The sequence below is a fragment of the Chionomys nivalis genome, assembly GCF_950005125.1.
Source record: "Chionomys nivalis chromosome 23 unlocalized genomic scaffold, mChiNiv1.1 SUPER_23_unloc_1, whole genome shotgun sequence".
NCBI lineage: Eukaryota > Metazoa > Chordata > Mammalia > Rodentia > Cricetidae > Chionomys > Chionomys nivalis.
In genome coordinates, this window is record NW_026646869.1 from 93,758 (window position 1) to 112,967 (window position 19,210).

The 19,210-nt window shown below is 47.2% G+C and overlaps 1 protein-coding gene across 4 annotated transcripts in view; it reads right to left on the minus strand.

Annotated features, from left to right (window-relative positions):
* Positions 1 to 19,210, minus strand: part of LOC130869020 (E3 ubiquitin-protein ligase HERC2-like) — a 127,023-nt gene that overhangs the window by 30,907 nt on the left and 76,906 nt on the right. For 3 of the 4 annotated variants that reach the window (XM_057761133.1, XM_057761132.1, XM_057761134.1), the window contains 5 exons: positions 17,266 to 17,371; positions 16,953 to 17,103; positions 12,456 to 12,630; positions 6,098 to 6,239; positions 4,651 to 4,782 (listed from right to left, as the gene is read on the minus strand). In XM_057761133.1, coding sequence (XP_057617116.1) covers positions 4,651 to 4,782; positions 6,098 to 6,239; positions 12,456 to 12,630; positions 16,953 to 17,103; positions 17,266 to 17,371 — 706 coding nt within the window. Of the gene's footprint in view, positions 1 to 4,650; positions 4,783 to 6,097; positions 6,240 to 12,455; positions 12,631 to 16,952; positions 17,104 to 17,265; positions 17,372 to 19,210 lie in introns of those variants that run through there. The other variant, XM_057761130.1, reaches the window with a different exon arrangement.

Here is a 19,210-nt window from a genome sequence, read left to right on the forward strand (position 1 = left end):
GTCAAGTTTGGACTGGGTCTATGGCCATAAATTGCAAACTGCAGGTTAGAACACAGACCCAAGTGGAATCTAAGAGAGCTGGGGTAGATCAAGTGGAACCCCTCAGGGACTTGGAGGTGCTTGGTTCTCTAGGTTTACAGGTCTCCATATTTCCTAGTTGCTGTTGTCCTGACACACATCACACTGAGCAGTGGCCTTAAGAGAGGATCGACGGTCTCATTGCCCAGCTCGGTCCTTATGCCACCCATCACTCCATCTTCCCTAGAGTCACGGCAGTGCAAACAAGACTGATGTGATCACTGATAAAGAAAATGCCTTTCTTCCTCTAGAACACAACGGACTACTGCCGAGTAGGCACCGTTTTAGGAGACTAGGTCTTTTCCCCACAGGGTCTTCCGTCTATAGGGGCAGCGCAATTAATATTCTTGGGAAGCCCACTAAAAAAAGAATAAATATGGAGTGCGTGCTTTATGAAGCGCTGTGCAACTCCTACAAGGATTTTAATCATCAAGAACTCTGCCCTGCACCCTGAGCACCGGGCAGGTGCTAGCCACATAGCATGGATGTATGTACACCAGGGTAAACCAGCCTGGAGTCCTGGGAAATAATTAGCAATGAAACATCCCGTCGGGTTCTTAAAACATTTGTGTGCAGTTCAACAGGAACACTTAAAGATTTGCTTTTCTTACTATTTTAAATTGTGTGTGTATGCGTATGCACGAATGAGTGCAGGTGCTATGGAAAGGGGCCGAGAGGGAATCTGCAGGGACAGGTGTTTGAGAACCACACAACATGGGTGCTGGGTACTGAACTTGAGTCTGCAAGAGCAGCCTTCATTCCCCACCTCTGGGTCACCTCCGGCCTAACAAGGAGCTTTTAGGCCCTGTCATTTAGATTATGATGTCAGTAAGTCCCTTGAGGGTTCAGGGGGGGGGGATTTTTTTTTTTTTTTTTTTTTTTTGATTTTCGAGACAGGGTTTCTCCGTAGCTTTTTGGTTCCTGTCCTGGAACTAGCTCTTCTAGACCAGGCTGGCCTCGAACTCACAGAGATCTGGCTGCCTCTGCTTCCCGAGTGCTGGGATTAAAGGTGTGCGCCACCACCGCCCGGCCAAGGGGGGGGAATTTTATCCCATAGTGAGGCATTAAGAGAGTAGGAACTTAATTCAACTACATAAATAGCTGTTAATTATTAAATAAAATAATGTTTACTATTTTATCTAATATTTTTACTTAACATTTTTGATACAGGACCCAATTGGGCCTCAAGTTCTCTATGTAGCCAATGCTGGTCTTGAACTTCTTCCTTTTTTAAATTTTATTTTAAATTTTTTTAAATTTATTTTACATATTAACCCCAGTTTCCCTTCCCTTCTTTCCTCCACTCCCATCCCCTCCCCTGCAACTCCCTTCTATCCCCTTTTCCAACCACTCCTTCTCTAGAAAAGGAAGGCCTCCCATGGGCTTGAACAAAGTATAGAACATCAAGGTGAGGTAGCACTGAGCTCTTCCCCCTGCATAAAGGCTGGGAAAGGTAATCCAGCATGGGGAACGGGTCCCCAAAAGCCAGCTAAGGGCCAGGGCCAGGTTCTGATCTCACTGCTAGGAGCCTTACAAACATACCAAGCTACACAATGGTCACACGCACGCAGAGGGCCTAGGTCGGGTCCTGAACTTCTTGGTCTTTCTGCCACCACCATCCCAGTGCTGGAAGGGCAACCTAAGCACCATTAGCCTGACTTCAACTATGGTGTTTAAAAATGGGGCCTTTCAGGGGAGATTAAGCATAAAATTAAGCAAGCGTCGCCCCCATGGCTGAAGACTGCTAACCCTAGAAGGGGAAGAGATGAAAATGGAATACGTACACACATGTGCTCCCTATCTCTTGCCATGTGACAACCCTCTCTGTTCCACATCTAGACTTCACCAGCAAAAGGTCACCAGATGTGGCCTTTCAACACTGCTTCAACTCAGAACCAAGATAAACTTCGGCCCACTTGCATAGTGTCTATGGCTGCTTTCATGTCACTTTGTCACAGGAAAGTAGCTGTGCTGAAGGACTAGGTAGCAGCGTAGGAAACCTTTATATGCCTTTAGGAAATATCTTTTCCGCCAGTGCTGAGAGTTTCAGACCAGGGACTCATAGACGCTGGCCAAGGACCCGACTACTAAGCTACCCCTAGTGAATGCCTTTTTACAAAGCACGTGTGTGTGTGTGTGAGAGAGAGAGAGAGAAGGAGAGAGAGAGAGAGAGGTGTGTGAGTGTGTGTGTGTGTGTGAGAGAGAGAGAGAGAGAGAAGGAGAGAGAGAGAGAGAGAGAGAGAGAGAGAGAGAGAGAGAGAGAGAGAGAGGTGTGAATTCTTGACTGTGGCTTGACTCCTACATACGGAGGTCAGAGGGCAACTTGATAAAGTCAACTCTCTCCTTATCTCCAAATATATATTTTTTAGATTTAGTTCTTTTTATGTGTTTTGTCTGCTTGTATGTGTCTGTACCACATGTGTGTCTGGTGCCCAAGGAGGTCAGAAAGGGGCATCAAATTTCTTGGAACTGGAGTTTGAGATGGTTGTGAGGTGCCTGTGGGCGCTGGGAACTGAACCTAGGTCCTCTGCAAGAACAAGAAGTGCTCTCAACCACTGAGCCAGCTCTTCATCCCTGCACTCTTCCCCTTCTGAGAATCAAACTCAGGTCACCAGGCTTGCAAGTCAGGGCCTTTACCTGCTGAGTCATCTCACCAGCCCTGGGTATCTTTTACAGTGTGCTATACACACTAATCAGAGTGTTAAATCAAACAAACATTTATTCTATTATACATGATTCAGGGTTCTTAGACCATTTAAACTCATTTAGCCTTTCCCATGCATAACATGCTATTATAGTCAGGACTGCGGCTGTTTGTTTGTTTGTTTTGTAAAGCCCTGCCCACCCTAAAACTCTCTGTAGACCAGGCTGACTTTGAACTCAGGGATCCTCCTGCCTCTGTATCCGAGTGCTGGGATTAAATCATGCACCACCACTGCCTGGCAGGAATTCTACTTTTTATTTTGGAGTAATCACAAAAGCTGTAATAAATGGATAGTAAACCCCATTTACCCTTGCTCCTCTATCCTTAACACCTTTTTTAAAATTTATTTTATGTATATGGATATTTTGCCTCCATATATGTCTGTTACCACATGTGTGCCCAAGAGAGTCAGAAGAGGACATCAGATCTCCTGGAACTGGAGTTACAGACAGTTGTGAGCTACCATATGGGTGCTGGGACTCAGCTTAGGTCCTCTGCAAGAGCAGCCAATGATCTTAAAAACTGAACCATCTCAGCCGGGCGGTGGTGGCGCACGCCTTTAATCCCAGCACTTGGGAGGCAGAGGCAGGCGGATCTCTGTGAGTTCGAGACCAGCCTGGTCTACAAGAGCTAGTTCCAGGACAGGCTCCAAAACCACAGAGAAACCCTGTCTCGAAAAACCAAAAAAAAAAAAAAAAAAAACTGAACCATCTCTCCAAACTCACTCTTCTGTTTGTTTGTTTGCTTGCTTTAGTCTTTGTTGTTGCTATTTGGGACAGGGTTTCTCTGTGTATCAGTGCTGGCTGTCCTGGAACTCACTCTGTAGACCGGGCTGGCTTTGAATTTACAGAGATCCAACTGCCTCTACCTCCTGGGTGTTGTGATTAAAGCCGTGCACCAACACTGCCCAACCCCAGCCCCACTCTAAATATCTTATAAAACTTTAGTACACTTGTCAACGCCATGAGATAAACCTGGAAGGTGGAGGCAGGAGGATCCAGAATCTAAGGTTATCCTTGGCTATACTGCAAATTCAAAGCAAACTTGAGCTACATAAATCCTATCTCAAAAAATAAAATAAAAACACTGGCGTATTTACTATTAACTGAGCCTCAGCCTTCACTTGGATGTCATGTTTTCCCACCGATGCTCAGGATCCAACCTGAAGATGCCAGGCTACAAAATATCCAGAGGTCACCAGACTTTCAGTAAATATTTTCAGCTAATTTTTGTCCAATTTAATTTGTTGTTGTTGTTTATGTGGAATGCAGCTCTGGCAGACCTTGAACTCCTTCCTGTGAGCCTTGCAGGTCTAGACTTCTGGACTCTGCCAGTGGCCTGTGAGGAGTAGTTAGCATGTGCGCATGGGCGTGACAGGACACCACAGAAACTATAAAACAGGCAGTTTGCCAGCTCTGAGACAGAAAACAGACCCCAGAGAGAGAAGCCTACTTTCCACTAGCCAGAAGTCTAGTCCAAAAAGAAGGCAGGAGCTGGCTTGTTGAGGGCAGGAATGGCACCCGCATGGGCCACTGCCCTGCTGACCAAGTTCTGAGCTTTGCTTAGTCCCTTCCTGAGAAAGGCTATCGTACCATTTCACAGATGAGCAAACCATCTGTGGAGGAGAAAGAGTGGCTGCCCAATGTCCCTCTAGAGCTAAACAGCAGACATGAGACTGGAATCATCATGACCGTTCTGGCACTTAGAAATAAAATGATTTGTCAGGGCACCCTCCCCAAAGCAGACACGTGGGGTGGGACCTTTGCAGGTCAAGGTCCCAGGACAGAGTTCCCAGGAAAAGGTCTACAGAAAGCACAAAGGGGGAGCAGGCTTGGGAGAGCTCACGACAGGAGCAGGCTTGATCTTACCTTTGTATTTCCCAGGGAGCACTTTGTCAGAGGTAAAGGTCATGGAGTTGACCTTGACAGAGAGCTGGAGGCTGCGTTTCTCACCCTGGCGGCTCAGTGACTGCAGGGTCACCAACAGGTCACCGCAGGTATCTAGAGAGAAGACCCGAGAACCTCACAGGACTGCCACAGCAAACCCTGCCGAGATTCTGAGTGCTTATCCTGAGCAATAAGCCCTGGAGGCAAGTTCAGAAAGAACGCCTGGGAGCCCCCAAGAGCAGCTCTGGCCCACTTCCTCCATGACAGTACAATGACCCAGTTCTCAGTCACCCCAAGACAGGGGAGGGTTAGCAACTTGCTCCAGGTCACAGTCCTTGGAATCTAACCAGAATCAGCAGCAACACTGAGGAAACTGCATTTAAATCCCTTATAGACGCCAAGAGGGGCAGTATGCCCATTTTACAAAGTGAAAGTCTCAGGCCTGCTGGGAGTCGTGGTGCACGCCTACAATCCTAGCATTTGGGAGCTGAAGGCAAGAAAGTTAAGATCATTCTAAGATGGTTGGAGCGATGGCTCAGCAGTTAAGAGTATACTTCCAGAGGTCCTGAGTTCAATCCCCAGCAACCACATGGTAGCTCACAACAATAAGATCTGGTGCCCTCTTCTGGCCTGCAAGAACACATGCAGGCAGAACACTATACATAATAAATGAACCTTTCAGAAAAAATAGCATAAAAAAAAAAAGCATTCTCAGCCTTGGACTAGATGAGACCTGGACTCAAAAAAACACCAAAGGAGGCTGGGGAGATGATCCAGATGTGTGTGTGGTGAGCTGCCTGCCACACACACATGAGGGTCTGAGTTTGGTTCCCATAAACGCAGATAAAGAGCTGGCATGGCAATGTGCACCAGGAGCCCCAGCACTGGGAGCGGGCAGAGATAAGCAGTACCTAGAGCTCTCTGTCCAGACAGCCTAGCTGAACCGATGAGCTTCAGGGTCAGTAACAGACCCTGTCTCCAAATAATAGAAAAAAGTGTAGACAGATCAAGGGAAGACATTCAATACCGCCCTCTAACCTCCACACACAGGCACACATGTGCAAGTGTGCCCACACACACTGTGCCCTTACCTACACACACACTCACACCATGCACGCGCACACACACACACTCATGTGCACACACTTTCATGTACCAAGCATGCATACACACATCATACATGCACGCACACACAGGATCTGATTTCAGCCTAAAAAGAACCTTTGGAAAATAAAGTAGAAAAAATCCAGGTGCCTGGTAGCTAGGCGGTTACTGAGAACTCACCATTCACAAAAAAAAAAAACCTCAGAACCCTGCAGGTCTCCCCAGGAATGGCACTGCCTTTACTGTAACCCCACTTCAGAGACACCTGGTCCCATCTCCTCCCACTGTCCAGTTCTCCCACTCTCATTTGCAGTGGACACTTCACCTAAGCAGGAGACTTTTCCAGAAACAGATGCCAAAAACTGCACAAAAGCCACATCCATCACAGGCCTGTTGGTCACGGTGACAGGGAACGTCTGCGGTTTCAGCATCAGCCCAGCTCTGGTCTCAGCCTCAGGCACCAGCACCTGTGAGAAGATGAGATGGCAGTGCTTCTCAACCTTCCTTATGCTGTGGTGGCCCCAACATAGCATTTAGTTCACAGCTGCAGTTCTGCTACTGCTGTGACCACACTGCAGCATAAACATCAGACACGAAGGATTCTGCTATGGGACCACACTGCAGCATAAACATCAGACATGCAGGATTCTGGATATGGGACCACACTGCAGCATAAACATCCGACACACAGGATTCTGCTACAGCTGTGACCACACTGCAGCATAAACATCCAACACAGAGGATTCTGATATAGGACCACACTGCAGCATAAACATCCGACACGCAGGATTCTGATATAGGACCCCCCCCCCAAAGGGCTGTGACCCAGAGGTTGAGAACTTGTGCTAGAAGCTTCAGAGAACAGCTTTCCCCAGCCTGTGAGGCTAGAAGCACTAGAGCCTTCCTGAGGGCCTCAGGCTCAGCAGATACTAAAGGGTGAAGGTTCACATTGAGCCTAGATGTGTAATCACACCGAATATAACAATTCTGTTTGTTCCCCGAGACAGGGTTTCTGTGTATCCCTGGCTGTCCTGGAACTCACTCTGTAGACCAGGCTGGCCTCTAACTCAGAGATCCGCCTGCCTCTGGCCCCAGCACAGGGATTAAAGGCGTGCGCCAGCATGCCCAGTAGGAAGTGGTATTTTCATAGTAACATACTAGTAGTTTAATACCTAAGCCAGGCATGGCAGCACCAGCCTCTAACCTCCCACTCAGGAGTCTGAGGCAGAAAGAACACCCCAAGTCCAAGTCAACCTGGGCTGTTGTAAAACCAACTCTCAAAGAGAGAGACTGTCTGGTGCCTCCCCAGAGGCACCCATAGAATTAGGTCATTTTTCTTTTTCCATGTTCTTATTTTCTTCTGTGTTACTTTAAGACAGAGACTCTGCAGTCCAGGCTAGCCTGAAACTCACACTCCTGCTTCCACTCCCCAGCGCTGGGACTGCAGGCATGTGCCATCACACTCGATTCCTTTCCTGTGTGCCTTTCCCAAGCTCAGAAAAGGATGGGGAAGGAGGCACACATCCCTGCTGCATTCCCAGTAAAGAACTGCCCAACTCTGGGCTTCTGACAGAGCCTCGGGAGCTGTCGATGTGGCCATCTTCACATAAGCTGGGCACCCACCAAATATCTCCACTTGTCCCTCCAGAAGGAGGAACCCACTCCGGAAGAACCACGCTTAGTAGACACTTCCAGGCCTCCCTCACTAAAGCTGGGAGCAGAGCTGATTTGACTGGCCAGCCCTGTGGGCTCCAGGCACATGGTCTTTCCCAGGCGGGCAGACCTCTGGTTGTCGTCTTGCCAGTAGCCCAGTTGTGCTCAGGCCGACTCCACTGTGGGGATACTCCAGACAGGGGCTGCCCTGCTCCTCTGCCTGAATGGGCAAGCTCCCTGGGGTCTGTGGTTGTCCTGGAGTCAGGGTGGGGTAGTTCCTCTAGTCTGGGCTCTCAGAAGCTGGCACCATGAAATTCTAAAACTGCAAGAACTGGTTTTGCCCTGCTTTGGCCTCATGGATGCCCTAGAGCAGCCAGAAACAAGGATGGCACAGGAGGGCACATGTTTTCTGCCAGCCCTGCACATACCCAGGGAGAGAAGACAGCCTCGGCCTACCACAGCCCTCACACGGAGGAAGGAGAGGGAACTGTGTGGTGGCGCAAATGAATGTAGACAGATTATATAGATATATACAGCTTTAATAAGGAAATAGACTTACAGGACCACAGGTTCCTGCGGAGTACTGGAAAAGCGGAGCAAAAGAAAAGGGGCTGCTGGGCTCAGGCCCGGCAGATTTATCCGTAAACATTAGCCCGAGGCAAACACGCCCCCAATGGGTGGGGCTATGTCCCTACATCTCCCCCTTTTGTCTAAATAAGATAGAACCAAACCAAATACAACTATATACAATAATAACAAATAATAAATATAACAAACAATATTGAGAACAAAACTTTTGCTAAACATTCTATCTCAAGGAGTCTAAATAACATAGAGAGTAACTACAATTATATAATCTTCAACTCCGTCAAAGATCTGAGAAGGGAATAAATATTACTTAACAATCGAGAGATATCCAAAATGTGCAACAATTGACAGAGACAACTGACTATCTGGGCAATCACCCAAAGTCTCGTTTGCAATGTTGAGTCAACCAACTTTGGCTAAGGCCTAACATAACTGGCGTACCATTATTAAAGGCAAGGAACTTTCTTAGGACTATCCTACCCTGTCTTGGCAAGATAAGACAATCCTGTTTCATCCACTTAGGGATATTCTGTATCTTTGTCAGAAGTTGAGGCATGGGCTTTTCTTAACCCAAAGGCCAGTTCTGCCAAGAAGACAAGCTCCCAGTGGAGTGTCTTTGGTGCTCAACGTTCTCTCGGGAGTAGAGTGGTGTTGCCAGGAGTAATTGTGTCTCTTTGGCACAGAAATTTTAGGTTAGATTAAAGGCCATTTTCTACAGCTCTTCGAAGAGGCTGAAGATCATACTATCTATACTAAATATAATCTCTATGTAACTAAAAGACCTGATAAACTTAAAAATAAATATGACAAACATATAATTCTCAATACCTATCTAACTTTGAAGACTAAAAGAATAAACAACTGTCCAATATATGAAGACAATGATCTTCAACTATAAACAATGTCATAGTATCAGAGGTAGAAATGTACAATGTAATATGGTAGATGTATCAATACAATATAGACAAAGTTATAAGCATACTCATACAAAAATAGAGGTAGGAACACTCACATTCAATATTCAACATATCAATATACAAGAAACAGTACCAGTACAATTTTCTATAAACAGTAATTCACAAATACCAATCATCCCAAAAAACCAGTTACCCCCTTCTTCTTCCTCTTCTTCTTCTTTTTTTTTTTCCCAAAAAAAAATATCACCCCATCCCCTCAACCCTAAACCAACCATTAAAAGATGTCCCCAACCCTGAGGGCAAACTCTGTTGGGAGAGGGGATGTCGTCCTCTAAGATTGCTTCTAGCTGACATGGGGGCGACGTTCTTCTTAGGGGGTCCTGTGAAAGCAAATGATGGTAAAATTTCCAAATTAACCTTTGACCTAAGAAAATTGTAACTAGTCTCAGAGCGTTTTGAGAAGGTCTGACCAGAGTGTTGTCAAAAATGTGCACCATTCGAAATTGTCTCTTGTAGTTGGTACCAAAAAACAGGTCTAATATTAGCGCTTTAAAAAAAAATCATGACGTCATAAAAACCAGATGGAGTTGATGTTGTGGGGCCCCATCTTCATCCTGGAAACTTCAAAGATTACTGTAGGAAAATTTGTTGCTTGTTATGGGAAATTTAAACATTAACAAGGACATATACTGACATATAAAGAAAGACAGAGTGGCACCCAACGTGCTAATGAACTCCACGTAAAACCTGAGAGGGCTTAAAAAGGACACAGAGAGAATTTAAGACAGCTTTTTGCTGTTTATGGGTTGCGTGCGGCAAAGAAATTGTCCTGACTCAGCAACAGGAAAAAACTGGCTGTTTTAAAATTGCCTGCTTTCTGGGCTGTGCCGCCACTGCGATCTCTGTCTGGCTCCTGTGGGAGACAGAGTCTTTAAATGGATCTTTTGGAGTAAATTGCTATGACTTGCTTGATGGCAATGTGGACTGCTGTGTGCCTGGAACTGTGTGTGGCTCAGGGGCACCAAATGGCTCTGAGGCAGGAGGGCTCAACTCCGCCGTGCTGAACTGTGCTGGTCTCAGGCAGGAACTACCGTAATTACCATAATAACAGCACAGTTAAGGTTTAAACTGAGCAGGACACAGGCGGTACCGTATTATCTGTACATGGTGCAACTTAAGTTTTTAAGAAGTGCTTAACATTTTAAGAAATGCTCCTGGATAGTAAAAAAAAAATTACGGATTCACAATAGTACAGATTCAGACCTATAAATGGATCACAGTGTTGAATGAATGTACGTAGGCTTGAGAGAGAGAAATAATATATATATAAACAATAAAGTTAATGTCTTAAAAAAAGGTAAAGTCTTTAAAGAGACAGAGTACAGATAGTTATAGATTAAAAGAAATAAAGAAAAATAAGCCACGTAAAAATGGAAAATTCACAGAGAGTCTGGATTCTTTGTATTATTGTGTTTTCTTTAAAATTTTTGACTGTAAAGGAGCTAAGTGCAGAGAGACATTTCATTATATGGGCTGCCAAGCTAAACCAGAATGGATATAAGGGTATTATGATTTCAGACTATGGGTCTAAGGATATGATGCTTTGGAGAGGGTCTTCTTTTGTTTTCACAGAGGATGAGACTCTGTGGATTGCGTCTATACCAATATGGTATGATAGACCACGCCCTCCTGAAAGGTTGCTGTGAACACCTTCAAAAAATTACTTCACTCAACTGCCAACTGAGATGACCCTGACACACAGGTTATACCATAAAAGACCCGAATACAGCGCCCCCATTCAGCAGGAAGCAGTTTGGAGAAAAAAACTGCGCCCGTGTTCCCAAATATGGTTTATAAATGTTCTTTTACATTTAAAGGGGGATATGATATAGATATGAATAATTTGCTTTGGTGTGGATTTGAAGGTCAATTTTGTTATATGTATATGCATATTTCTAATCTTGATTAAGGTATTGTGACTGTATAGTTCATTTAAAAATGTAATGTATATAGGTTGTTAATGGATAATCATCGATAATTGTCAAGCTTTTAGTCATGTTAGATTTTCTAGATGTGCATAGATATATTTCAGCTAGATAGGCATTCTTCATATCTTTCAAAGACTGCAGAATATGGCATTTAATGTTTTAATAACTTAGGGCTTTTCATGATAATGAGACACGTCTGCTCCTAGCAGCACCAACTACTTCAAGAGGAAGATGGGCATTTTAGAGGCTCCTTATGGAGTTTGATAGCCATTTGGGCAAGAAACTGCTCTTGCATGGACTGATGCATAAACTGGATACAAAGAACCCGCAGAGAGAGGACTGCTGAACTTGCCTAAAGGTGAGATGATCTTTCGGGGTTCCTGACTCATGAAAGAGTCTGTGAGACATTCTGCAGGACACAGCAGATAGTGACTGAACTGTCTTTGGAATTTCCTGCTTCATGAAAATGTGTCTGCTGGATACTATGGGCCTGTAGGCTGAAGATGGATGCCCCAACGGTACAAAAGAACTCTGGGTGACTGTCCAGGCAGTGAGATGTCTCTGTCATTTCTAAAGTTTGAAGTTTCTTATTTCTTGTTTACTTAGGTAATATTATATCCTTCTGGAGTCTTTGATGGAGTTGAAGAATGGTTAGTTATAGTTTTCCTTAGTTATGTTTTCCTTAGTTATGATAAAAGATAAAATAGATATAAATATTGTAACTGTAATTCTTGCTTGATAACCGTTTTGTTATATGTAATTTTACTATGTTAAAGTTAAAGCCTTTCTTTTTTGTTTAAACAAAAAAGGGGAAATGATGGAGAGTTACTTTCATTTAATAAAGAAACTGCCTTGGCCCATTTATAGGCCAGCCCTTAGGTAGGCGGAGTAGACAGAACAGAATGCTGGGAGAAAGAAGCTGAGTGAGGAGTCGCCATGATTCTCCCACTCCAGACAGACGCAGGTTAAGATCTTCCCTGGTAAGTCAACTCGTTGTGCTACACAGAATATTAGAAATGGGTTAGATCAATATGTAAGAGCTAGCCAATAAGAGACTGGAACTAATGGGCCAGGCAGTGATTAAAAGAATACAGTTTCTGTGTAATTATTTTGGGGCATAAGCCATGCGGGCGGCCGGGTGCTGGGGACGCAGCCCCTCCGCTCATATTACAACAGAACTGAAAGGCGTATAACACTCTGGAAAGCCCTTGCTTTTCCTCGAGCTGGGGTGGGGGCAGTTAGAGTGAGTGGAGGCTGGATGTCACCTTGGACGCTGTTTCCTCAGAAACCAATTATCTTGTTCTTTGGAGATGAAATCTCTCATTGGCCTGGGGCTTACCTAGCAGGCAAGCCTGGCCAGCCAGTGAGCCTCAGGGATCTGCCTGCCTCTGCCTCCCCAGCACTGGAATGACAAGCCAATGCCAGCGCACCTGCCTTTTAATGGACTCCAGGGATCAAAGGTCCTCATGCTTGCAGGGCAAGCACTCTCCTGACGGTCACCTTCCCAACCCGCAGATATTGTAAGACAAACATGCACCTGGACTTTGTAGGTCCCTGGTTTCGCTTTAAAGCAAAATGATCCATGAGCATCCATCTCCACGGTGACCAAAGCCTTGTCCTTGTCTTGAGAGGACAGGACCACTTTGTATTTACTCATCTGTTTGACAGTATCAGGGGAGCGGATGATGGATATCTGGCCACAGATGCTGAACCTGCAACGAGAAACCTGGTCATTCCAGCAAGACTTAAGGCAGGGGGCAAGCCCCAGGCAACCTAACACAAGACTATCTAACAGACAGACTTTGTGACTTTCACTTTAGAGACCCGCCTGCAGAAGTCTGCAGCTGGGCCCAGGGCAGAGCTGTGTGCTCTGGGTAACATACTGTCCCCACCCCACCTCCGCAGTAGCCATTTGCAGGAAATCTGCAGGTAATAGAAACATTTTAGATAACTGGATTACTGATATGACTTGGTCAACCTTCAAACAGGAAGAGCTGTCAGCTGCTCACAAAAAGAAGGACCATTACCCAGGCCAGGAAACCACCAGTCCTCATTTGTGGTGAGATGCCAACTAAGAACAAATGCAAAGCTGAAACTGAACTCAGGAGCTCGAGCCCCAGTGCCTCTCATAAAGGCAGAGCCCTATGGATGGGAAGGACCTGGCTTCCAGCTTCCAGATAACGGGGCCCTTCAAGAAACACACAGCAGGTACAGCTGCTCCCCAAGAAGGCTAGCGAGAACGCCCGCCAGGGCCTGAGGATTGCTTCCCAATTCCATGTCTGGTGTGCAGCTAAGACACCATCTGGAGGCCAGCCAACTCTCTAACTCACTAAAGGTCAAGTCTCATCTTAAGCCATCACAGGAGGCAAACGTCAGCTGCTGCTTTGGACAGAATTATACTAAAGAACTTTGTGCTTCTGACAATCATGGGCCAAACAAAATGCTGGAGAAACTGATGTCTGACCCAACTGGACAATCAGGGACAGGCTCAAGGAATGGTTGCAGACAGCTGTGCCGTTCAGGAGCGAGTGAAGGGCTCACCACCTGCCTCTGTGGTGACTGTCATCCAACAGAGGCTTCTACATTCTTTTTTCTTTCTTTCTTTCTTTCTTTCTTTCTTTCTTTCTTTCTTTCTTTCTTTCTTTCTTTCTATTTTATTTTATTTTTGGTATTTTAAGACAGGGTTTCTCTGTGTAGCCTTGGCTGTCCTGGAACTCACTCTGTAGACCAGGCTGTCCTGGAACTCACAGAGATTCCCTGCCTCTGCCTCCCCAGTACTGGGATTAAAGGTGGATTAAACCACCATGCCCAGTGGTTTCTACATTCTTAACTTGTCAAACAGTTTTTTTTTTTTTAAAAAAGGATCAGGACTAGTTGGGCACAGGTGGCGCACACCTTTAATCCCAGCTGGGAGGCAAAGATAGGCAGATCTCTGTGAGATCAAGGTCTTCAGAGAGAATTCCAGGACAGGCTCCAAAGTTACACAGAGAAACCCTGTTTCAAAACAGGAAGAAAACAAAAGAAGGAAAAAAGATGAGAACTGGAGAGATGCTCAGTGGTTAAGAGCACACAATCAGGACCTGCATTCTCAGCACCCACCTCAGGGGTCCACAACCCCCTGAAATTCCTGTTAGGGCCCAAAGAAATTCAGGACAAATGGCTGAGGTGCCTAGTAACGTATCAAAGTAGGTGCTGGCCTCAGGCTCTCCCGACAGGCTCCTCCAGGCAGTTCCAGAGTCCTGGATCCTCTCAGCACTTCTCACCCTTGACCCCAGCTTTGTTCCCTTCCCCGGCTTCTCCAGCTCATCCTTCTCACGTGCTCTCATGGCCCCTCCTACTCTTTGCTCATACTCTCAGTCTCTCCCCTACCCCACTGTGCTCTCTGTCCACTTGTGGCCTGGTCTATTCTACCGCCATGCTCTGTCCAGACCCTTCCAGGTGCCTCTGGCTGTTCTTTCCCTCATATCTACAAGAAACCTTCTCCTTACCCACACCTAGGAGCAGCCATGTCCTCATTTTCATTCCGCTCCAGATCTGAGACAATCTTCTGGCCCCAGACACCCATTTACATATGTGCACACACGGAGACACCAAAAATAAAACTTAATTTAAAAGGAAAATAAACCTTGGGTCAGCAAGAAGGTCCAGTGAGTAGAAAGGCACTTGCGGCCAAGCCTGATGACCTGAGCTCAATCCCAAGACCCATGTTGTGGAGAGACCTGTCTCCACATGAGTGCCTCGGCACATATACGGACACACAGGGGCGGGGGCACAACACAACATGACTGACTCATAAATAAATAAATAAGTGTAATAAGATTTAAAAAAATAAAATTGAGGCTGGGGAGAGGACTCAGCAGCTAAGAGCACTAGCTACTCTTACAGACCTGGGTTTGATTCCCCGCACCCATGCAACAGTTTACAGCTGTTTGCAACTCCAGTTCCAGGGGATCTGACGCCCTCTTCTGTCCTCCAAAGAGCATGGAACGGCCATGGTGTACAGACATACATGTAGACACACTCACACATACAAAACAAATACAAGTAACCTTAATTATCAGATTACACAAACACCAGTTGTTCAGATATAAACTGGGGCCTGGCAGTATGTCGACTGACTCTGCAGCGGTGCCAGCTTCTCCTCTCCTCTCCTGCCAGCGCCCAGGGCAAAGGCACCCCAGCCCCATCTCGTCCAGATGATTGCCACCGGCTCCTATCTGCACCATCTGCCAACACTGACTTCCCTGCAGTTCCTACCCACCCAGCAGGCAGAAAGTCCATCTCTGTAATGCCCTTGCTGACCCCATGGTCTCCGTGGGCAAGGCTGTCCCTGTACCTCAGGAACGTGGTCAAAGGCTTCCCATCACCAGCCTCTGGCCTCACTGGTTCAGCCCCTTCCACCCAGTTCCCTCCCCTCTGAACATGCTGCCTTCCTGCCTGGACCCCGGCACCTTCTTCCCTTGGTTCTCCTAAGGCCTCAGAGCTACCACCCCCACCCCAATCTACCCAATGTCTTCTCAGAGCGCTCCAATCTCTTTCTGGCACAATTCAAAATTGAAGCATCTCTCTTTGGGAGCTGGGCGCTGACAACCTATCCCTACCACTCGGGCTCAGCTCCCTGTCACATGTGCAGCCCGGCACAGGGCCGCACCAAAAGCAGCCGCACAGGAGCATTCACGGAGCTTGCAGCTGAAACCTAGCATGGATGCTCCAACACAAAAGCAGAGGGGAGAGCAACAGGACTTGAACCCAAGAATTATTTTCTAAGGGTAACTGACTTTCTTCAAAGTTGAAGGGTTGCAATGCTTCCTTGGTGACTAGGCTCCTAGCTTTGGTGTCAGCAACCACCTTGTCCTTGTCCCTAACACTTCCTTTCTTAGTTCCTGTGACCTCAGCTATTCAGGCTCCCCAGCCCCTGCAATGCTGGTGGTATTCCACCTCCAGCTGACCAGCCAGGAGGGCCAATCATCAGGATGCAGGAGAGTGTGCCACCTAGTGGCCATGTGGCACCAAACCTGAACCCTCATCACCTGTCTCAGCAACACCTCTCTAGGCTGCAAACCCCTAAATATCTTTCCATTCCGTCCTTGACATGCATGTAATCAGTGACTACATGGTTAACTCTACCAACAACCGGAAACATCTCCAAGAACACCTCCACACCCACCACCATCAGAAAAGCCAACAAAGCCCTCTGGGATCAGACAAGGAAAGTGCTCACTTCAGAGAGATTTTTCTAAGACAGACAGACAGACAGACAGAGGTAGAAATATGATTATTTATTGTGTTTGTATACATGTGGAGGTCAAGGACAACTTATACAAGCCTATTCCCTTCTTCTACCACGTTGCTCCCAGGGATCAGATTCAAGTTGTTAGGTGTGGCAGGAGGCACATTCGCCTTCACCTTTTTATTCCACTTTAACAAACCCATTTTAACTTAAAAGCAAAAGAAATCAATCCTTAGTGTCCAACACGCAAGTGTCTTCAGTTATTAAGACTCAGCTCTCATCTTTCCAAAAGAAAGCCAGCAGACTCTCGAGAGCTACTGGAACTGGGGGAATCCTGGGCAGAAATACAGTCAGGTCAAGGCTCATTTTCTTCTCCACCACTGCTAAGAGAGGAGCTGGGAGGCTCCCAAGACTGCACACAGCCGTGGTTGGCTAGTTTATGTCACTTCACACACGCTGGAAGCATTTGGGAAGAGGGAATCCCAACTGAGAAAATGGTCCCACCAGATGGGCCTGTAGGCAAGCCTGTGGTTCATTTTCTGGACTGATAACTGATGTGGGAGAGCCCGGCTCACTGAGGATGGTGCCACTCTTAGGCAGGTGGTCTGCATATATAAAAAAGGAGGCTGAGAAAGCCAGATGTCAGCCATCCATGGCCTCTGCTTCAGTTCCTGCCTCCAGATCCCTACCTGACTTCACTCAGTGATGGACTGTGATATGGAAGTGTTAGCCAGATAAACCCTTCCCTCCTCAAGTTGCTTTTGGTCATGGTCAGTAGTCACCCTGACCAGACAGAACACTTACCCAGTAGCAATGAGGTCTGCCAGCTGCGGAGTGTTGGGTGCAATTTTGATGGTGACCATCTCAAAGTAGAGATGCTCCTTCTGAGCATGGATGGTGTACGTCCCTGTCGTTATGTTCTCTAGGCGGAAGGAGCCGTCAGCTTTTGTTCTGACTGTGAAACCAAAGCGCGTGAATCAAAGAGAAGCCCAAGCTTGTGTCCCATGGAGATTCTGTCCCTTGTGTCTCTATCGTTCCAGGATTCAAGCGGAGCCTTTGAGCACACTCAGGACCACCATGCCTGCCCACCTCTAACCTTTTGTTCAGGGTGACTAACCTTTAATCTGGTTGTTCAGGGTGACCACAGCCTCTGGAACACCTTCTCCTTCAGGTCCGTTCAAGACCCGCCCAGTGACAGAGAAGCCCATGACATGGAACACGGGCTGCAAAGTGAAGAACAGGTGTTCACATGCCCAAGTCACCAAGACCCCATCCTGGCCAGCACCACGGCTCCACGTGTTGGCCCTTGCAGCTCTAGTTCCAGCCAGGCCCCTCTCCCTCACAGCATCTATCCTCTCAGATGGTGAACGGTCACCAGAGTGGAATAAAAACAGCCGCCAGGCTCGCTCCCCAAGCCAGGTTGCTGCTTCTGGATTGTGGGTTTCCCCAGCATTGCCCTCTCCTGCTCCCTCCGCAGCCCCATCCACATGTCCCCACTTTGGTGAATCCCACCTGTCTCCAGCCTCTCAAATACAAGCCACCTTGTCCCAGAGCATCTCCTGGGACCCAGCCTGTCCCCCAGAATCTCCTGGGACCCCAACCCCTCCCCCAGAATCTCCTGAAACTCCTGCCTATCTGTCCCCTGGTGTCCCCTGGGACCCTAACTTGTCCCCTAGCATCTCCTGGGACCCCAGCATCTCCCTAGACCACCAACCTGTCACCCCCAACATTACTTGTGACCCACAGCCCTTCCCTTCACCCATAGCATGTCCCTTCAGCATCACCTGAAACCCCAACCTACTCCACCAATATTATCTAAGATCAGTGACCTACCCTCCCCTTTCAAAGTCCAAGAGCCCACACCTAAGATCCCAGGCCAGGTTCCTTCAGTCCATACTTCATCTGCAAAGTCTCTCAACACACAGCCCCATGCCTTGTCGGTGTGTGCCCTGTTTGGTCCAAGCACCAAGACTGGGCTCTCCTGGGTAGCACTGAGCTCCAAGCCCCCACCTTTGATTTCTCAGGTGAGCTATCTGGGTGAGATATCACCAACCCAATTTTCTATCTTCAAACTCCTCAGCATCTAAAAGGCCCGACTGATTCCCTACATCTCATCTCCCTCTGGTTAGGCTCAGTGGAGCCCGTCCTGCCTCAGCCCCATGCTACGAAGTATGCATTATTTGAAAGAGAGCTGCAAAGAGGCAAAACTTTAGCCTGGCACATCAAAACGCCCTTGGACTGCAAGCACCAGGTATAACTACAGGGCACGGTGGCACTCGGCACCCAGGCGGCACCTGCCTGTGATCTCAGTACTCAACTGGCTAATCAGGAGGATCATAGTGGTTCTGTCTCAAACCAAAAACAGGAAGAGTGTGCAGAGGGGAGAGGAGGAATAAGAAAATGGCTTCCATTTGATTCAGGGATAATCTTCTGAAGGTAAGATCTGAGCTGGCTATTTATCCACTTATCAACTCACATATCCAACAGACGTTTTCAACGCTTACTACGTGCCAGGTGCTTGAAGCACACAGATGAAATGGGGAAGCTTCCCTGGCCTGATGGAACATTTTAGGCCCTCACTTGAAACTCTACACACTGCGGGTTAAAGCCTGCATCTGACCACTGTCTGGTACTTTGCCCAAGGACCTGTCACACCCTTCCTGCAAGGCCAATGCTGGCAATAAGGCTCCGTGTTCATCCTCCTGGCCTCGTGGACTTAGGTGTCCTAACGCAACCTTAGAAGGCGGGGCCAGCTCCCTTGACTGCTATTTTAGAGGGCTGCTTCTCAGTGCATTATAAACAATCCGAGAATAACTTTTCACTAGCACAACTGCCAAGTGCCCCCTTAGGGCGCTTCCTCTGTGTTGCAAGCTGCCAGCAGGGACCACTTCCATGTCTGTAAGTAAAGACACAGAAGAACAATGAAAACACACTTACCATGTCTTCTGAACATCTCACCATCTCCTGAGGGCCATGCTCTCCTGAGCTCACATGGTTACTGCCCAGACCAGCTTTCCTCATCACCTCTCCTCAGCAATACCCAAGTCCCAGCAGCATTGGAG